The sequence below is a fragment of the Hippopotamus amphibius genome, chromosome 3 (assembly GCF_030028045.1).
Source record: "Hippopotamus amphibius kiboko isolate mHipAmp2 chromosome 3, mHipAmp2.hap2, whole genome shotgun sequence".
In the NCBI taxonomy this organism is placed as follows: domain Eukaryota; kingdom Metazoa; phylum Chordata; class Mammalia; order Artiodactyla; family Hippopotamidae; genus Hippopotamus; species Hippopotamus amphibius.
Window position 1 is genome coordinate 108004141 of NC_080188.1, and position 19127 is coordinate 108023267.

The 19127-nt window shown below is 35.1% G+C and overlaps 1 protein-coding gene across 1 annotated transcript; it reads right to left on the minus strand.

Annotated features, from left to right (window-relative positions):
* Window positions 1-8819: 8819 nt before the first annotated feature.
* LOC130850430 (olfactory receptor 140-like) lies at window positions 8820-9737 on the minus strand. Its single transcript, XM_057729981.1, has one exon. The coding sequence runs from the start codon at window positions 9732-9734 to the stop codon at window positions 8820-8822; it is 915 nt and encodes a 304-aa protein (XP_057585964.1). The 5' UTR covers window positions 9735-9737.
* Window positions 9738-19127: the final 9390 nt, after the last annotated feature.

A 19127-nucleotide genomic window follows, 5' to 3' on the forward strand; every position in this document is an offset into this window, starting at 1 on the left:
ATGATCACAAGCTTTTACTTAAAAAATGTGATGCCTTCCTCAGCAGTGTTTGCTCCTCAGGGCCTCACACAGAGTAGGTCTTCAGAACATAAGGTTTTGGAATCTCCTCCCACAAGTACTCCTTTCATTTTCTCAAATTCCTTGCTTCAGCTACACTAATGAAACTTCTGTATTCTAACTGGGGGTATATATGAGTGGTGTATCTGTGAGATTATGTACCAAACAACAAGAAAGCTGCTTTCTCCAGAATATCTCTCACAAAGCCTGCATTTGTGACTTTATATATCATTTCTTTTTTTCTTGAGAGCATTTTGATGTTATGAGGTCTACCATGTAAACAATCTCATCTTTAATAAATTAATTTGTATACTTACATGAAGTAATACCTAGACATGGGACATAAAATGATAGGATGATGTTTAGGCAGCACACTTTTTGAGTTACTATGAGCTCCAAAAATCGAGGAGTAAGTCACCTACAGCCGTGAAAGAACCAGGCACACTATGAGTACTCATCAAATGCTTGTTAAATTCTATTTAATTGAACAAAATTTCAAAACTCAGAGAGCAACTGAGCAGAGATAAATGTATAGAATCTTCCTATGCAAGAAAGTACAATGAAAGCAACATTTTTTTTGAAAATACATACACACACACACACAATTAACATTTGTTACAACCCAGGTATTGGAGGAAAAATATGGACACTACAAATCTGAGGGATTGGGTACTACATCAACATTTTTTTCTACTTTCCAAAATTGTTTAGAACTGATTACTGCCAGCCATATCTCAATTAAGAATGTCAAAAGAAACATTCTAGGCTGAGTCATGATTTAGTGGAAAGAATTCTATACCAAAAATATAGAAATGTTATTTAATTTTGTTTAGACATTTTGGAAAAATCACATTCCCCACTTACATTCTTATTGGAAAGATGATAATCTTTCCAAGTTTGTGAGTTTCCCAACTGATGTCATTGAAACCTTTGTCCTAAATGGCATGCTAACATAGTTGCTGGTACACCCTCTTTATGTTAGTTGGGGTGAATTAATATGTGTGAAAGGTTATTTTTTTATTAAAGTAATCTGTAAGTTAGACTAGTTATTTTACTCAAATTGTAAATTTGGTTATGAGTCTCTGTGGAATACAGAATATTCATTCTCACTTAAGGAAAATAAATCATCTGTTGGGCTTCCAGATCTATGAAAAAATGAGAAAATCAAATTCTGAGCTTTCAAAAGCATAAGTAAAAGAAACTAGCTGCCTAAAGGAGTTCTGTGTTCAGAATTCTGTCATTTCATTGCATAGATTTATCATTGAATATCTCTAGTCACAATGAGGACACTACATATGCATTTGTAGTGGAAAATAAATAGTCACAGTTCATAAGAGCTGTCTGAGGTTTCAAGAGATAACTTCCAGTAGAAGAGTCTAACACTTTCGTTGAGCACTTACAACACTTACGTGTTTATAGCTGGTTTCCCACTGTCATCTGTTGGGTTTGTGGGGACAGTAAACATGTCTTATTAATAATTTTATCTCCAAAGTCTGAGGGTAACCTATGAATTTTAAGTAATCAATAAATATTTGACTACTAAAATGTTCTTGCAAGCATAATTATTATTCAAAATTTTTCAAAAGTGTTAATGTGACAGCATGATACAAAATTCTATACTTATCAATATTGTTCTTTAGGAAAAATATATCTGCTTTAAACATTTATGAGATTCTTCAAATTTCTTAACATGGTCAATGAGAACATTAAAATCTTTAAAGAATGCTCAAAAAATACAAATCCATGATAGTTATCCCACAGAATTAAATAAAATAAATTAAGTAGATCTACACTATGCCAAATTCAACAATAGAAGATGCAAAAACAAACCATTTATATAGCACGTAAGGTGTAAAATTTTGGGATACATTTTCAGTTGACAAGATATTGGAAATTATAGACTCTGAAAAGTTAAGGTTCTGTCCAGATCCTTTTGAAACATATAATCATAATTCATGTCTGAATATGTTTCTGTTTAACTGCTTATATAGTAAAACCTATTTCCCATGCGAACAGTAGTTTTCACTTAATGAATAAGAAGTGACCATAAAAATGATGCAGCAAAAATATGGAGGTCTTAATAAACACTTAACCAAGTCACTGGATTTTTTTAAGAAGATAAATTTTAAAGAAATATCACATTTTCCAAATCATTTTCTTCAAAATAAAGGAAAAAATGCTATGTCTGAACCCTAAATATTGTTGAGCAGATTTTGAAGACAAATACAGCAAAACAATTATCAGAGACACTACATTGCCTGCCTCATATACAGTCTTTGTCAGTTTTGTCAGTTTTGTTTTATAATTTTGCAGGGGTGGCCCTGGATATCATCACTGTACTTCATGAATTCTTGGGTTCTAAATGAAGGTTTGGAATTTGAGTCTCAGAATCCAAACTTACTAACTGTGTGACCTGGATGAAACACTTGATGTCATCTGTACGATGAGACTTATAGTAGTATCAATCAAATAGCATGGTTTTAGGGATTCAATAGGATAATGCAAATAAAGCTCACTGAAAATTGTCTGACTAATAATAATCAGTATATAAATTCAAAATATGATTTACTGTTATTTGTTTCCCCTTGTAATGTTAGCGCCACATCTCTACAATTAGTTTTACATGTTTCCCCCAATGTCCACTCTTTTGTCTAATTATCCAAAGGCTCATTCCCTGAGGTATGGGTGGATTGACTGGGACATTACTTTTTGCAATTCTGGAAGCTCTTCCATTTTCACACTCATATGACTGTGTGGAAATTCCCTTGTCTGTCTTTCTCCATGTCTCATTCTCTTCTTTAAAATGTATCATTAAAACTAAATTTAATCTGAGGAATCCCCTTTCTGCAATTAAGAGGTCAGCTGAGTGCATAATACGATGTGTTTCATTGCATTCACATTATTTTTAAGATCCTAAAAATGAGAAAATATTCATGTAATTAACCCACAGATATATATATATAGATATTGGCATTGTCTTAAAATTCTATAAATCTTGTATCTAATGATATTCATGAATTCTATTTCCATAGACACTAAAATTCACTTTCTAATAAGATATAAGTACAGGTCAAAGAATCTAACAAGTAAATCAATATCTCTGAACTCAGATTTCACACTGTAAATTTTGAGTTTCCCTTTGTAATAAGAGCTTATTAGTTTACATAAGAAAATGTTATTGTTGGTTTAAATACAAAATAATAGGAAGCAGAGACTCAGATATTTGTACAGCAATGTTCCTAGCAGCATTACTCACAATAGCCACAAAGCACAAACAACCTAAATGCCCAACGACTAATGAATGTATAAACAAAGTGTGGTGTATGCAACGGAATATTAGTCACCCTTTAAAAGGAGGGATATTCTAATACATGCTACAACATGGATGAATCTTGAAGACATATGCTGAGTGCAATAATCCAGACACAAAAAGGCAAGTATTTTATAATCTCCCTATTATGAGGTACCTAGAAAGTCATATTCTCAGAAACAGAAAGTACATCATTGGTGACCAGGGGCTGGAGAAGAGACGAGTTAGGGAGTTATTGTTTAATGGTTGCAGAGTTTCAGTTTCAGATGGTGATAAAGTTCTAGAGATAGTGGTGATGGATGCACAATAATGTGTTAAGTATATTTTGCCACAATAAAAAATTATCAACAAATAGATTTTTACACAAAACCAGGACATTTAAAGATACTATGCACAGAGGTAACAATTTATAAAGAGCTACACTATTTTTTCTATCTTCAATACATTAAAATACAAAATTATTGTTGAATTCCCTAAATTATATAAAGCAATCTAAAAAGAAGTTATTGTGAAGACCATTTCTATATCAACCTATGTTGTTATGCTATGTTTTGCTATGTGTGTTCTCTATTTCAGCAAACATTTAAATACTTTTAAAAAAATATTGGATAAAATTATAGTCATTGTACTTATTCCAATATTATTTTAAAAATAAATAAAATGTATGTATTATATTATTTCTGGAGCTTCTGGGATAAAAAAGTTTCAGACTATATATTAAAACAGCTTCTTAAGAAAGATACAAAGTTTCAAATAACTCTCTTTTGCCCTATTCGAATAGCAGGGATGAGTTTTTGTGAATATGTTACCTGGCTTTTCTATTTCCTCTTCAGTCACTTGTTTCAAGTCCAGGCTTCTCCAGTTCTGTTCTTGGTCCTTGTAGATGAAGTTTAATTCATTGAAGTTAAGTCAGGATTGCCATCACACCAACCTTGCTCTGACCACAGAGAAAAAATCAGGACACCTTTAGTCTCTGCAGCTGCAAATGATTTGTCACATAGGATACATCTCTCTATCTGCACAAAGCATAACCATCTTCAACTTTTATAAACACTTTGAAGTTTAGATTGTATAATTATTCAGATTTGGCTTCAAGAATATACATTTGATACAGTTGATAAATCATTGAATTTGAAAGCTGTTATTGGAAATATATTTCAGTATCCAATTTAAAGCTTAACTAATATATTATGTTTAACTGACCAAATCAACTGAACAATCTTTCGATAATATTTTTAGTAATTAATATAGAGAGCTGGAAAATTAAGGAAATTTTGAATTAAAAAAACATATATATTACTATTTTAATATGGTTCATACCTACTATGTTAATGGCTTATATTTTACATCTTGACAGTAACATTAGTACCCAAGGAGAAATCTTCCCTCAGGAAAGGGAAGATATGACTGGGCACTGAATCGACAATGAATAAGAAATCACCAAGTTGTTAAAACACTTCCCAAGGCTGCTCGTTCAAGATAAAATTCACCAAGGAATTATGCTCTAGAGAACTGAGACCATTCATTTGATCCTTCCAGTGCATTGTATATTTTCAGAGGCTTTTCCTGGCCAATCACTTTAGGAGAAATAAGTGAAAAACTAGCATTCTAATAGCAAAGAGTAAGTGACTTATTAATAGCCAATACATAGGGTTTTTTGAATAAAAATCCTTTATTTTCAATTGATCAGTGTATATTTGAAATTCTCAAATCCAAGATGGCGTTGGAGTGAATTAAGAAGATTGAGTCTTTGTGTATGGTAGACATACTTAATTAGATTATCACTACTCAATCTACTAAACATTTCCATTCAATGCAGATAACATCCACACACAAAATTTCAACTCAAAACTTTTGTCAAAAGAATCTTTCTTGAAAGAAATGCAGAAATAGGTAATCTGGGCATATAATTTGAAAGAGACTATTATAAATTAATATAAGAAGGAAAGCACAGACACTAAATGCAGATGTCTTTAATATAGTTATGGCGGGTCTTTAAATCTGAATCTCTCTACACCTGATCGAATAGAACATACAATCCAAGAGAATAGGCACACAACATCACACATAACTAACACATGCAGCATAACTGAGACACTAGAATAGACAAATGTCAAATTAAGTCTAAATAAAGAAATTAACATTAAATTTCAGCACAGCGATCTCTGTAGCTTATGTTTCAAACTGAAAGGAGAGTGAAGGAACCTGAAAAGAGTGTAAAGAGAAGAGGGAAGTAGCAATCCCAGGGAAAAGAGAGTACAGCCATCATCGCATGTAAAAGAATCAATCACACTAATTTTATTTATTTTTCTTCTTTTTTAAAATCTCCATTGGAGAATAGTTGTTTTAAAATGTTGTATTATTTACTGAATGTTAATTTTAAATCATTAAAGAAAAAGGTCTGTGATCTGTCAAATCAGTGTACAGAGAAATAACTTGAAAGTGTATAGGATGTGAGATGATATTTTCTACAGGCCATCGCTTCTTAAGGTGGCAGCGATGAAGAGACATGCAAGGTACTCTTTGGAGTCTTGGTGCTAAGGTAATAAAAGGTCCCAAGGAAACAAATGATGACAAAACTAAAGATATACTGCTTTTCTAACAAGATGCTGCCTCTGTATTCTTGGAGGGCTTCCACTGTTTACTCCTTTTCATTGTTTATTATGTGCTCCTTTGAGCATCCCCATGTCCACATATATTTAGATTAATATTGTATTTTATGGGTCATAAGGACCTCAGATAAAGGATCATTAAACACTTATCTGGATCAGCTGAAGATCTTACTATGTGGTGAGTCTCACCAAAAACTGGTCGTTTTCAGCTTATCTAATAAGTGGATAAAATCCAGCTACCATAAATGTTACATGTAATACTTCTAAGTTTAAAGAATACATCTAAGCACTGGTTCCTTGCTTACCAGTTAGTACCAAAAGATGGAGAACCATTCCTTAATTTAGAAAAACTATTTGACATGATCCAGATTACTGTGGATTAAATTATGACTCAGAGCTGGAGACCTAGTTTAGGCATAGAAACAATTCTCTATGACCTTTCCAGCTGAATACAAAGAGCTACTCATGTTTTCTGCTTAGTTGAATGAAGTAAAATAATATGCTAGTTCAACAGCCCAGAAAGGAATTTACATGCTCTGATATGAATAAGACACTAAAAACATAACTGATATAGAACCTCAAATGTGTAAGAGTCCGCAGTGATTTCCTATAAGCTACATCTGTTCTCAAGCTAGAAAATTAAATGGAGTGATAGTATTTGTCAGATGGAAAAGCAAGAACGGTTGTTTTGTAAGATGTATTGCAATAAGAACCACCAGAAAGTCTAGAAACTTTTAAAATTCATGTGTTTGAAAGCATTAGAGAACTAAGAAGAAATAAATATTTTGTGGGGCCAATATTTTGATAAGAAGCCAGAGGGCAAAATCCTGCATTTGAGGTGCTCTTGTCATATCTCTATATTTTTTCCATATCTTTATATGGGCTATTTCTAAAATCCACCCAAGACTGAAAAAACTGAGTGGAAATTCCTACAAATGTTTTTCCCTGAGACCATTAAATGGGATTCAATGTTTACCAAGAAGAAGAGGACACTGAAAACAACCAGCATTTCATTTGAGACCACAAAGCGTTTTTACTCTTTTATTTCCATAAAGCAAAGACAGATCTAGGAGACAGACTCCAAAAAATATTGCTGTGTTTCATGTTTAAAGATTGTTCTACCTATATTTCCCTAGGAATTTTATAGTGTCTAGTTTTACATTTAGGTTTTTAATCCATCTTGTGTTTATTTTGTATATAATGTAAGATAATGTTGTTGAAGAGACTCTCTTTTCTCCATTATATATTCTTGCCTCATTGGAGACAGCCTTGCACAACTTAGTAAATGCAATCACCCCAGTACCATGCTCAGGCATTACTGTGTGATCAAAGCACAGAAGAAATACCTCCAGCTGACCACTGAGTTAGAGAAAGTGACATTTGTGAGAAGTAACATGAGTTGGAGTGTTGTATGCAGAGAAGTTCTGATTGATAAAGAGTAATGAAATAATGTAAGATGAGCTGATATCCTCTAAGTGCATAGAGGAGCATTGCAAGTATCCTGAAAGTTCACATTGGCCACTTTGCTTTCATGAAGATCAACATTAGTACTGGTTTTCATTAATGGGGAAGAAATCTGAAGAGGATTTGCTAAAAAAAAATCTGTTACCATACTAATGTTGAACTTTTGTAAAAGCGAAAGTGAAGTGGCATAACCTGAATTTTCAAAGAAAAGAAAAAAAACTTGTAGTGCAGAAGTATATGGCTACATGTGAGACAAGGTTGCAACACACTGACACCATCTACTGGAAGGATGAAATTAATCATTAAGACTGAAGATAAACTTCTTATATATAGACCTGCGAGACTTGGATTAGTAATTTGTAGGTGAAACTGCTGCAAGGGAGCTATATTCCAGTAATAGTTCCTGACACACTAACAGGGGAAGCATGTAATATGTGAGGCAAGTAAATTAGTAAACCTCTTCTGGCTTTAATTTGCTTCTCTGTAAAATGGGTATAAATAATACAACTAATAGTTTAGTATGTGGATAAATCAACTGAAGTGAATATGCCTGATAGATAATAAGGTGTTAATTTAGTGTAAATATGTGTAAGAGACCTACAGAGTAATAGCTTTGGAATCTTATACGCTTTTTTTATTGAGCTTTAATAAAAGATGTTTATCCTGGTTTAAATGACTCTCAAGTTGCGGTATGGAAAATGAAAACATTTTCCTTATATTCAAGAAAAGCAGTGAGCAATAAGGATATTTAAGATAATAGAGCAAACAAAGATTAATTTTAAAATTTATCACTTCTTTTGTGTGCCAAGAAAATAATTAGATTGTGAATTATTCTTTCCTCCTTTTGTGGGTGCCTCTCATTTTACTTTGGTAAATTCATAGCACACACACAAAATAAACTCAGCTACAATTCCTTCACTCAGCTGTCCCTTCCGTGTGTATATATATACCTAAGAAATCCTATTCCTTATTTACTTTATCACAGGCTAACCCAAAATAGAACAAGTTCTATATCAATGTCCTATGGAAAAACCAATTTCATCCAAGTAACATATATGAAGAATTTACTAAAGTATCAGTGAGACTCTGGAGAAAAATATACTCTACAGTTGTCAAAACTAGGGGTTAAAAGTTGTTCTTTCCATTGCCTAATCTGAATCTATGAACATGAACATCATAGCCTTGGTATAGTACATTAAAAGTTACCAAAAATCTAAAAAATGTCCAGCCAAAATTAAATAATAAATGAATGTCAGTTTAGGGCCTTTTTTTTTTTCTGTCAATGATCTGCAAAAGTTCTTAGTTTTCTTTCACAATTTACAACAGGTATAATCCTACATATGTGTGTAAATCATCCTCTTGGTATTGTTCACAGCCTAAGTTACTCTTCTTTTCAACAAACTCCTCATGGCATTTTTCACCTCTGCATTTCTCACTGTGTAAATGATAGGATTTAACATGGGAGTTAGGATTGTAAAGAACACAGTCACCAACTTGTCCGCAGGGTAAGTGGCCACAGGACAGGTGTAGGTGAATATACAAGGGACAAAATAGAGCACCACAACTGTAAAGTGGGAACCACATGTAGAGAGGGCTTTGCGTCGTCCTTCAGAACCATGGGATTTCAGGGACCTCAGGATAACTATGTAGGAGATGAGTAACATGAGAAAAAAGAGTAAGCACATGCCCCCACTGTTAGTTGCCACCACGATTCCAAGCCAGTAGGTGTCGCTGCAGGCAAGATTCAACAGTGAGAAGAAATCACACATGAAGTGATCAATAACATTGGGACCACAGAAGGTCAAGTCCACCGTGAAAAGAATCTGCACAGTGGCATGTAGGATCCCCCCGATCCAGGCCACCACCACCAGGAGCTGGAAGAGCCCCTGTCGCATGATGGTCGTGTAGTGCAGAGGCTTGCATATGGCCACATAGCGGTCATAGGACATGGCAATGAGGGCTATGGACTCTGATCCTCCCAAGAAGTGTACCAAAAAGAGCTGAGCTAGGCAGCCATGCCAGGAGATGGTTCTCCTCTGGTACAGCAGGTCAATGGTAATTTTGGGGGTGGTGACAGAGGTGAAGAAGGCATCTATGAAGGACAAGTAAGCGAGAAAGAAGTACATGGGAGCTGAAAGTGTGGAGCTAAGGGAGATAGTCATGACAATGAGGAGGTTGGCCAGCATGGTAAATAGGAAAATAAACAAAAAGACAATGAAGAGTAGTTTCTGCAAGTGTGGATTCTGTGTGAGTCCCAAGAGAATAAATTCAGTCACATTGTTGGGAGGCATGAGGAGATTTGTTTAGGATCACCTTCCTGCGGCCAGAATTACCTATGAAGAATTAAAGAATAATAACTGTTCATCACGAAAGGATTTTGGTCTGAATTTCTGAGAACAAAAGTAGTGGAGACGCTGTAACTGTGGAACATGTCCTTGGCACTTCTGCTCCAGTCCTTGTTTCAAGTCCTTCTCACTTCTTCAATGATGGCTTTCCATCTCTTCAGACACCTAGTACCTGTCACCTGTAAAACAACTATAGGGTCACATTGGATGGGTAAGTTACTGAGAAAACACTGAGCTATCTACGTGAGATATAAATTCTCCTCCTGGTTCACACTGCAAGTGACTCTGCTAAGTTATCTCTGTGCCTCATGCTTTCAAGCCCTCCTCTGTGTCTGTGAGGTTACAAATGTAATTCTCTGATGTATCTTGTGAGCTGAGAAGTGCTGCACACAGGTAAGTTATTTTCTCTTTAATGAGAATTTACATTTGAACCCTCGGCTATAACTGTGGAAAGAAAGGCACTGTCAACAAATATCTTTTATAAGTAGGGAGTTTAAGGAAATGTATATGCCATTGGGGACATACTACACCTGATACCAACCAGAACACATAAGCTATTCAGCTGTGTTTCCTCACTTCCCATAGTATCTGGTGTGATGTCTGCAGTGCCTGAAACCTATTAGGTGAGACATAAATTATTGGTGAAGTTCCTTTTGCCATGGGTATAATATGACTGCTTCCAGAGACCATAAACCTAGGAGGAATTCAAGTGTTCTTTTTCCCCTGCTCTGTTTATCATTACTCTCTACTTTATGTGAAACATAAATAAACATTTGAAGCTGCACTCCAGTTTAATAGTTTCTGATACTATTTAAGGGGTAAGTGTGAAAATAGTTAATGCCTCTAGGAAAACTATGTTACCGGGTCTTTTTATTTTCAAGATAATTATTATGTTTGTTAATCAATATTTTTTATTCTTCAAAATTCTGTTCCACATATGATTTAACATAGTCATATTCAGTAAATTTACAGCTTCTGTGACATGTACATATATTAAAAAAAAAAAAAAACTCTTGAAGAGGTGTTTAGTACACCAGTATCTTGCAAGCAAAGGAAATCCTATTTTGAATGTTCTAAAAATAAAAATAATGTGTAGAACAGAATGAAATAGTCTGCTAGATAAGATAAAGAGCTTGTACTATACATACACACACACACACACACAGAGACCAAGACAAACATATAAAATCTATTAATATAAATACCTACTTCAAGTATACTCATTCGACAATTATTTATGGGACACTTACTATCTATATGAATGTATGTTTGTTCACACAAATTCATGAGGAGCGTTTCTGTTACATGGTCTTAAATGCCTCAAATTTTATTACCAAACAGCAGTAGCTCATCCATCCATAATAGGAATGACCTTCCAACTGCTTTATATTTTTGCTACATGCATTCCTATGCCCTCTTCTCCCATCTTCCCATAGCATCCATCACCCATCATTTCTGGGATACAGGATACTGCATTACTAATAGGATGAGAAATTGGGGGACATAAATTTCCCAAAGAAAAGAGAAGACATATATATATATAATGAAATGTATTCTGCAAAATGTATGTATTTCCTTCCAAAGACAAATGGATAAAAATATTTACTTTTTTAGTATCTAAAGTGAAAATTTAATACATATGAGGAAACAAAGTGCAGCAGCTTCATTGTATTTCCTTATTCTGAGGTGGGATCCCTCAACAGATCAGAAAAGATTATACTGTATATAACATAAGAACTAGGCATAATTAATAAAAATTGTTTTAGAAATAACTGTGAAAATATAGAAATTTCTTTTTCATTTTTCTGTGGCTCCACAATACTCTTTCCAGGAACAAACCCTAACGGAAAACATTTTTAAAGGAGACAAATCATTATTTACAAATATGCTCAACACAATTATTAAGAGCTGTGGAAAATTTAGAAATGGTATGGAATGTTCAACATTGGAGAACTGGTTATTTGAAATATAGTTCATCTCTGATTACTTTGTAGTTTTTAACAGACATATTTTTAAACATTGTGCAATATCACAGAAACATTCTTAAGTTGTAATATAAAGTGGAAACAATTTTGGATGCAAATTTGAATTGTATAATTATTCTAATTTAATTTTACCTCATTTTATCATTATTCTAAATTATTTAAATGTGTATCAATAAGGAAAAAAGACCCCAAAATATTTTTGCTTCTAAATTGTTAGTATTATACTTGAGTCTAACTTTCTTGATGTTTTCTATGCTGAAAAGGGTACAATTTAATGTCAAATAGGTGAGGATGAGGGGTGATAATATGATTTTTAAGAGCCATTTAAACCTGAGAGTCTCTGATTATGCGATTTCTTGGAAAAACAATCTTACCTATGAACATGTCTGACATAGATCCATGGCCAGGGCCCAGGCAGCTGTTAGTTCACCAAGAAAGGAAATTATAAGATTTTTAAAATGCCAACTAGCTCAGGTACAATAAGTATCTTTGTTGATTTATCAATGGTACCTTTGGATAAGCTTTGAAAGTACTTCTATATATCTTGTTTGCAGGCAAATTCTGTAAAGTTACTCAGCTGTGCTAATTGGACCTCAGGGGTATTTCAGCATCATTAGTAGACCTTGCCAACAACCCAGCTGTTTCATGCGAATTAACTGAATAGCAGAGGAGAACTTTTATACCACTCATCTTTAATTTTGAACTCCTCCTTGAGTCTACATGAAGACAAAACACTATGAGAAGAGGAACAACAACAACAACAACAAAAACAACAACTTACCACTTATGCATTTAGGAATTTGATAACATATATTCTTAATATGGAGTCTGAATATTTAGTACTGGGTATGTTAAACATTTAGGTAAGTAACTACCAGATTTTTAAATTTTATTATAATAATTTGTTTTTTAATTTATCCACTATTTTTGCAAATCATGTTTTTAAGTATTGTTTTCAGATGTACATTAGGTGATAACTATGAACCTCATTTTAATATTGGTACTATACCAGGTAAGTTTTACAATAGTTCTTCAAAGTAGTTGTTTCTTTTGCCAATTCTGGAATTAGATTACCATGATAATGATGAAAATAATTCCATTATTCGACATACTTAGAGATTAATTTGTCATTTAAATTTATTAAAAATTTGTTTATTTATTCATTTATTTATTTTGTGTTGTGTTTTCACATTATATTTTATTTATTTATTTATTTATTTATTTATTTATTTATTTATTGGAGTATAATTGCTTTACAATTTTGTGCTAGTTTCTGCAGTACAATGAAGTTAATCAGCTGTATTTATACCTATATTCCCTCCCTCTTACACCTCCCTCCCACCCCCCCACACCCATTTAGGTTGTCATAGAGCACCCAGCTGAGCTCCCTGTGTTATATAGCATGTTCCCATTAACTATCTATTTTATGCATGGTAGTGTATTTATGTCAATCCTAATATCCCAATTTGTCCCACACTCCTCTTCCCACTCTGTGTCTATATGTCTGTTCTCTATGTCTACATCTCTATTCCTGCCCTTCAGATAGGTTCATCTGTACCATTTTTCTAGATTCCACATATATGCATTAATATACAATATTTGTTTTTCTCTTACTGGCTTACTTCACTCTGTATTACAGACTCTAAGTCTGTCCATATCTCTGCAAATGACCCAATTTTGTTCCTTTTTATGGCACAGTAATATTTCATTGTATATATGTACCACATCTTCTTTTATCCATTCATTTGTCATTGGACATTTAGGTTGTTTCAATGTCCTGGCTATTGTAAATAGTGCTGCAATGAACATTGAGGTACATGTGTCCTTTGAGTTACAGTTTTCTCAGGGTATATGGCCAATAGTGGGATTGCTGGGTCATATGGCAGTTCTATTTTTAGTTTTTTTAAGGAATCTCCATACTGTTCTCTATAGTGGCTGTATCAATCTACATTCCAACCAAAAGTGCAAGAAGTTTCCCTTTTCTCCACACCCTTTCCAGGATTTATTTTTTATAGATTTTTTGAAGATGGCCATTCAGATGGGTGTGAGGTGATACCTCATTGTAGTTTTGATTTGCATTTCTCTAATGATTAGTAATGGTGAGCATCCTTTCATGTGCCCTTTGCTCATCTGCATGTCCTCCTTGGAGAGAGGTCTATTTAGGTCTTCTACTCATTTTTTGATTTGGTTGTTTGATTTTTTGATATTGAGATCCATGAACTCTTTGTAGATTTTGGAGATTAATCCTTTGTGTGTTGCTTCATTGGTAAATATTTTCTCCTATTCTGAGGGTTCTCTTTTTGTCTTGTTTATGGTTTCCTTTTCTGTACAAAAGCTTTTAAGTTTAATTAGGTCCCATTTGTTTATTTTTGTTTTTATTTTCATTACCTTAGGATGCGGGTCAAAAAAGATTTCCCTGTGGTTTATGTCAAAGTGTGTTTTTCCTATGTTTTCCTCTAAGAGTTTTATAGTGTTTGGTCTTATGTGTAGGTCTTTAATCCATTTTGAGTTTATTTTTGTGTATGGTGTTAGGTAGTGTTCCAAATTCATTTTTTATGTGTACTCTCCAGTCCTGAACCACTTATTGAAGAGGCTGTCTTTTCTTCATTCTATGTTCTTGCCTCCTTTGTCAGAAATTAGGTGATCATGTGTGTGTGGGTTTACCTCTGGGTTTCCTATCCTGTACCATTGATCTATATATCTGTTTTTGTGCCAGTACCATGCAGAGGAAGCAATGCTCCCAAGTTAGTTCTGTGAGGCCAACATACCCTGATATCAGAATGAGACAAGGCTATCACAAGAAAAAAGACAATTACTGATCAATATCACTTATGAGCATAGATGCAAAAATCCTCAACAAAATACTAATAAACAGTATCCAACAACACATTGAAAGGCTCATACACCTTGTTAAGGGCATTTGTCTCAGGAATGCAAGGATTCTTTAATATACACAAGTCAATCGATGTGATACATCACATAACCAAATTAAGGAATAGAAATCATATGATCATCTCAATAGGTTCAGAAAAAAACTTTTGACAAAATTCAGCACATATTTATGATAAAAACTCTCCAGAAAATGGGCATAGAGGGAACCTACCTCAATAGAATAAAGGTCATATATGACAAACCTACAGCAAACATCATTCTCAATGGTGAAAATCTGAAAACATTTCCACTGAGATCAGGAACAAGACAAGGATGTCCACTCTCACCATTCTTTTTATTTTTTTTTCAAATCTTTATTGAAGTATAATTGCTTTATAATGTTGTGCCAGTTTCTGCTGTACAACAAAGTGAAGCAGCTATATTTATACATATATCCACATAACCCTTCCCTCTTGAGCCTCCCTGCCACCCTCCCTATCTCACCCTTCTAGGTCATCACCAATCATCGAGTTGATCTCCCTGTGTTATGCAGCAGCTTCCAAATAGCCATCTATTTTACATTTGGTAGTGTATATATCTCAATGCTACTCTCTCACTTTGTCCCAACTTCCCCTCCTCACCCCTCTCTCCTCAAGTCCATTCTCTATATCTGCATCTTTATTCTTGCCCTGCCATTTGGTTCATCACTAGCATTTTTTTAGATTCCACATATATGCGTTAGCATCGGTATTTGTTTTTCTCTTTCTGGCTTACTTTGCTCTGTATGGCAGACTCTAGATCCACCCACCTCACTACAAATAACTCAATTTCATTCCTTTTTATAGCTGAGTAATATTCCATTGTATATATGTGCCACATCTTCCTTATCTTTTCATGTGTCGATGGGCATTTAGGTTGCTTCCATGTCCTGGCTATTGTAAATAGTGCTGCAGTGAATATTCTCGCATCACTCTTATTCAACATGCTTTCAGAATTCCTAGCCACAGCAACCAGAGAAGAAAAAGAAACAAGAAGAATCCCAACTGGAAAAGAAACAGTAAAACTGTCACTGTTTGCAGATAATGTGACACTATGTATAGAAAATCCTAAAGATGCCACCAGAAAACTATTAGAACTAATGAGTAAATGTGGTAAAGTTTCAAGGTACACAATTAATGCATGCAAATCTCTTGCTTTCCTATACACTAACAATGAAAGATCAGAAAGAGAAATTAAGGAGACAAACCCAATTACCATCACAAAAAAAAATAATAAAATACCTAGGAATAAACTACCTAAGGAGGCAAAAGACATATATTCAGAAAACTGTACAATGCTGATGAAAGAAACCAAAGGTGACATAAACAGATGGGGAAATATACCATGTTCTGGGACTGAAATAAATATTCTGAAACTGACTATACTACCCAAAGCCATCTACAGAGTCAATGCAATCCCTATCAAATTACCAATGGGATCCTTAACAGAATAAGAACAAAATATTTTACAATTTGTATGGAAGTACATAAGAACCCAAATAGCCAAAGCAATCTTGAGAAAGAAAAATGGAGCTAGAGGAATCAAGCTCCCCAAATTCAAGCTATACTACAAAGCTACAGCAATCAAGACAGTCATTTAAATTAAATTGGACAATATTCATATGGAATAGAAAAAATAGGCAAAAATATTCACAGTTTGTAACGAGGAAATATAAGACAGGGAATAAGGGTACCACTTGCCAAAGGGAAATAAGAAGCCAGGCCACTAAATGCTGGGACAGTACTCTTATCTCTAAATTATTGTTGTACAGCTAAAGTGGCATGATACTCTATATGCTACCACCAACTCTAAGGCCTATTAAAATTATCTACTAAAATAAATAAATACTGATATTGAAATTATTTTGTAAATAAACAACACAATTCAATTCAGGAACATTCCTATTTAGATCAACACTCACCATGTCCAAATATGCTTGCATTGATAAAATAAATAAATAAATAAATAAATAGTACCTAACTCTTGATTGGTTCCAGAGAATGTGGCCACTGTGAGCAGCATATATCTTAAAGGAAGACAATTTAATAAAACTGAAAACACATGACTAAGCATAGTTTGAGTAGACACTTTAATATTAGAGTGCCACAGTAATATTTGTGATGGCAAATGCCAACCACAGTTTGAATAAGGATTAGAAACTATCTAAAGAACTATACAGAAAATGTATTTTGCTGAAGTGTCATCATGAAAATATCTTGAACTTTTCATTCAAGCTCCCAAGAAATGTTCAATAAATAGTGCATTGCAGCTGCTGAAGAAGACAGATTTTGAATCAGAGAACAAATCAGCTAACATTTTAGGGATCATGGAAGAGGAATAGCAGGCATCTATCAAAGACAGGAAGGCCAGGAAGAAATACATCAGAGTCCAAAGTCTGGCTGCAGATTTTCAGCACCACAGTGAGCAAGTTGCCTGTGGCAGTGACACTGTAGGTGATTAGTAACACCAAAAAATAGAATTCTTTGCATCTGAGGAATCTTCATAAGTCCCATGAGAATGAAGTCACATTCATCCTGTCTTCTTCCATTTCAATACTGATGATGAATCAGAGAATTGAGGAATTAACCTGTAAAGACAGTATTTTCAATAGCAAGGTGATGAGAAGTTAACATTTTGTGTTTTCAGCTATGTCCAAAGCATTTAATAATGGATGCCACTTTTTTCCATTGTGTGCGAGAGGAGAAGAAATATGCTACTTTTCTATTTTATAGAAAGAGTGAATTTTGAAGCTGTTTAATTGAGTTTATAAAAAGTATGCTTAAATCCTTCCACTGCTTCTGGCAAGTTGTCCCTGGGTATTTGCTGGAGGACATTCAGGAAGAGGAAGGTCACCATGTAATAAACCTGATTGCTTCTCAGTCGGTAATAAATATTAAACCTTTTCCTTAAACATTAAAAAAAATAGAACTATTGGTTCTGGTTCTGCACAGTGTTGGTACACAAATTAAGTCTAATTCACCCCACTCTGCCATTTAAAAGCCACTTAAATGAGCCTAAGAATCATAGGTCTATATCTGTCTTGTTCACCTCTTTATCACCAGCACTTTGTTCACTGTCTGACTCATACTGATGTTCAATAAAATCAAATGGAGGAAATTTGTCAGTGGGTGCTGGGACTCACCCCATTGTCCCGGGAGTGCTCGGTTAACTCCTCCCAGTAGAAAATCCACCAGTGGGTTCTGGGACCTACTCTGCTGTCCTAGGAGTGTGCAGATAACTTCCCTCAAAAGGAAATCCATCAGTGGATGTCAGGACCTGCCCTGCTGTCCTGGGAGCATTGAAACATCTCACTACTAGGAAATCTGCCACTGGAATCCAGAAGCCACCCTGCTGCTCCAGGAACATGCAGACAGCTCTCACTTCTAGGAAATCTGACAGTAGGTGCCAGGATCTGCCCCACTGTCCCAGGAGAACACAGAAACTTCTCACTACTAGGAAATCAACCAGTGGGTGCCAGGACCCAGCCCACTGTCCCGGGATGGGTATAGATAGCTCCCCTTGACCAGTAAATCCACCCAGAGGAGGGACTAAAACCATGGCTGAGCCTCAGGGGCTATGTGCTTAAGTAACAAGAGCTGAAATCTCTCCTGCAGCTGCACGAACTGTGAAGTTATTCCTCCACTGACAGCTTCCTAAATTCAGCACCCTAAAGGACAACAAGTGTTCTTGTACCTGGGACAGGTCTGCTTCAGCAGCTCCGGGCTCTGGGGGAATATTCACACAGGGGTGGGGCCAACCAGAGAATGAGCTGCCTCCCATAGTTCACAAAGCAGGTTCTGGGGGATGACTACTGCAGTCCTGGGACATGACCTCAGTGGATCTGTGTGGGTGGCCAGGTGAGAACAATGCCTGTGAGTCACCAGGGCCAATTTCCAGCATACTCAAAGTTACATCAAGACTGAGAGCCGTGCCAACAACAATATATTTTGTGAGTCCACACAGTGGGTTAATGGGGACACAACAGGGAACACCCACAAGTGAACAGCTCCAGAAATACAATACTTAGTGACTTTACTCCCAGTATAAGTACTCCAATCCCACCTACCTCCCACTGCAGATCAGAATCATAGCTAAAAAAATAGACATGGGGATTTCTACTCCAGAAACTAGGGAGCAGACTCCACCCTGACAGAGCAGTGATAACCGCACAGCAAGGGGGAGTCCCTACTCAATACTTAGGGCAGGCTGTGATCACCATAAAACCAATATATCCCCCAGCAAGGGGATAATGGCACAAGCCTCACCAGGGACCAGATGCCAGAAGCAAGAGGAAACTTAATCCTGTAGCCTGTGGAAAGGAGACCACAAACACAGTAAGTTTGATAAAATGAGACAGAAAAGTTATATGTTGCAGATGAAGGGGTAAGATAAAAACCTATAAGAACAACTAAATGAAGAGCAGATAAGCAACCTATCTGAAAAA

Bases quoted from the DNA above. Each gene is read 5' to 3' on its own strand.
- LOC130850430 (XM_057729981.1), bottom strand. From the start codon at position 9,734: ATGCCTCCCAACAATGTGACTGAATTTATTCTCTTGGGACTCACACAG.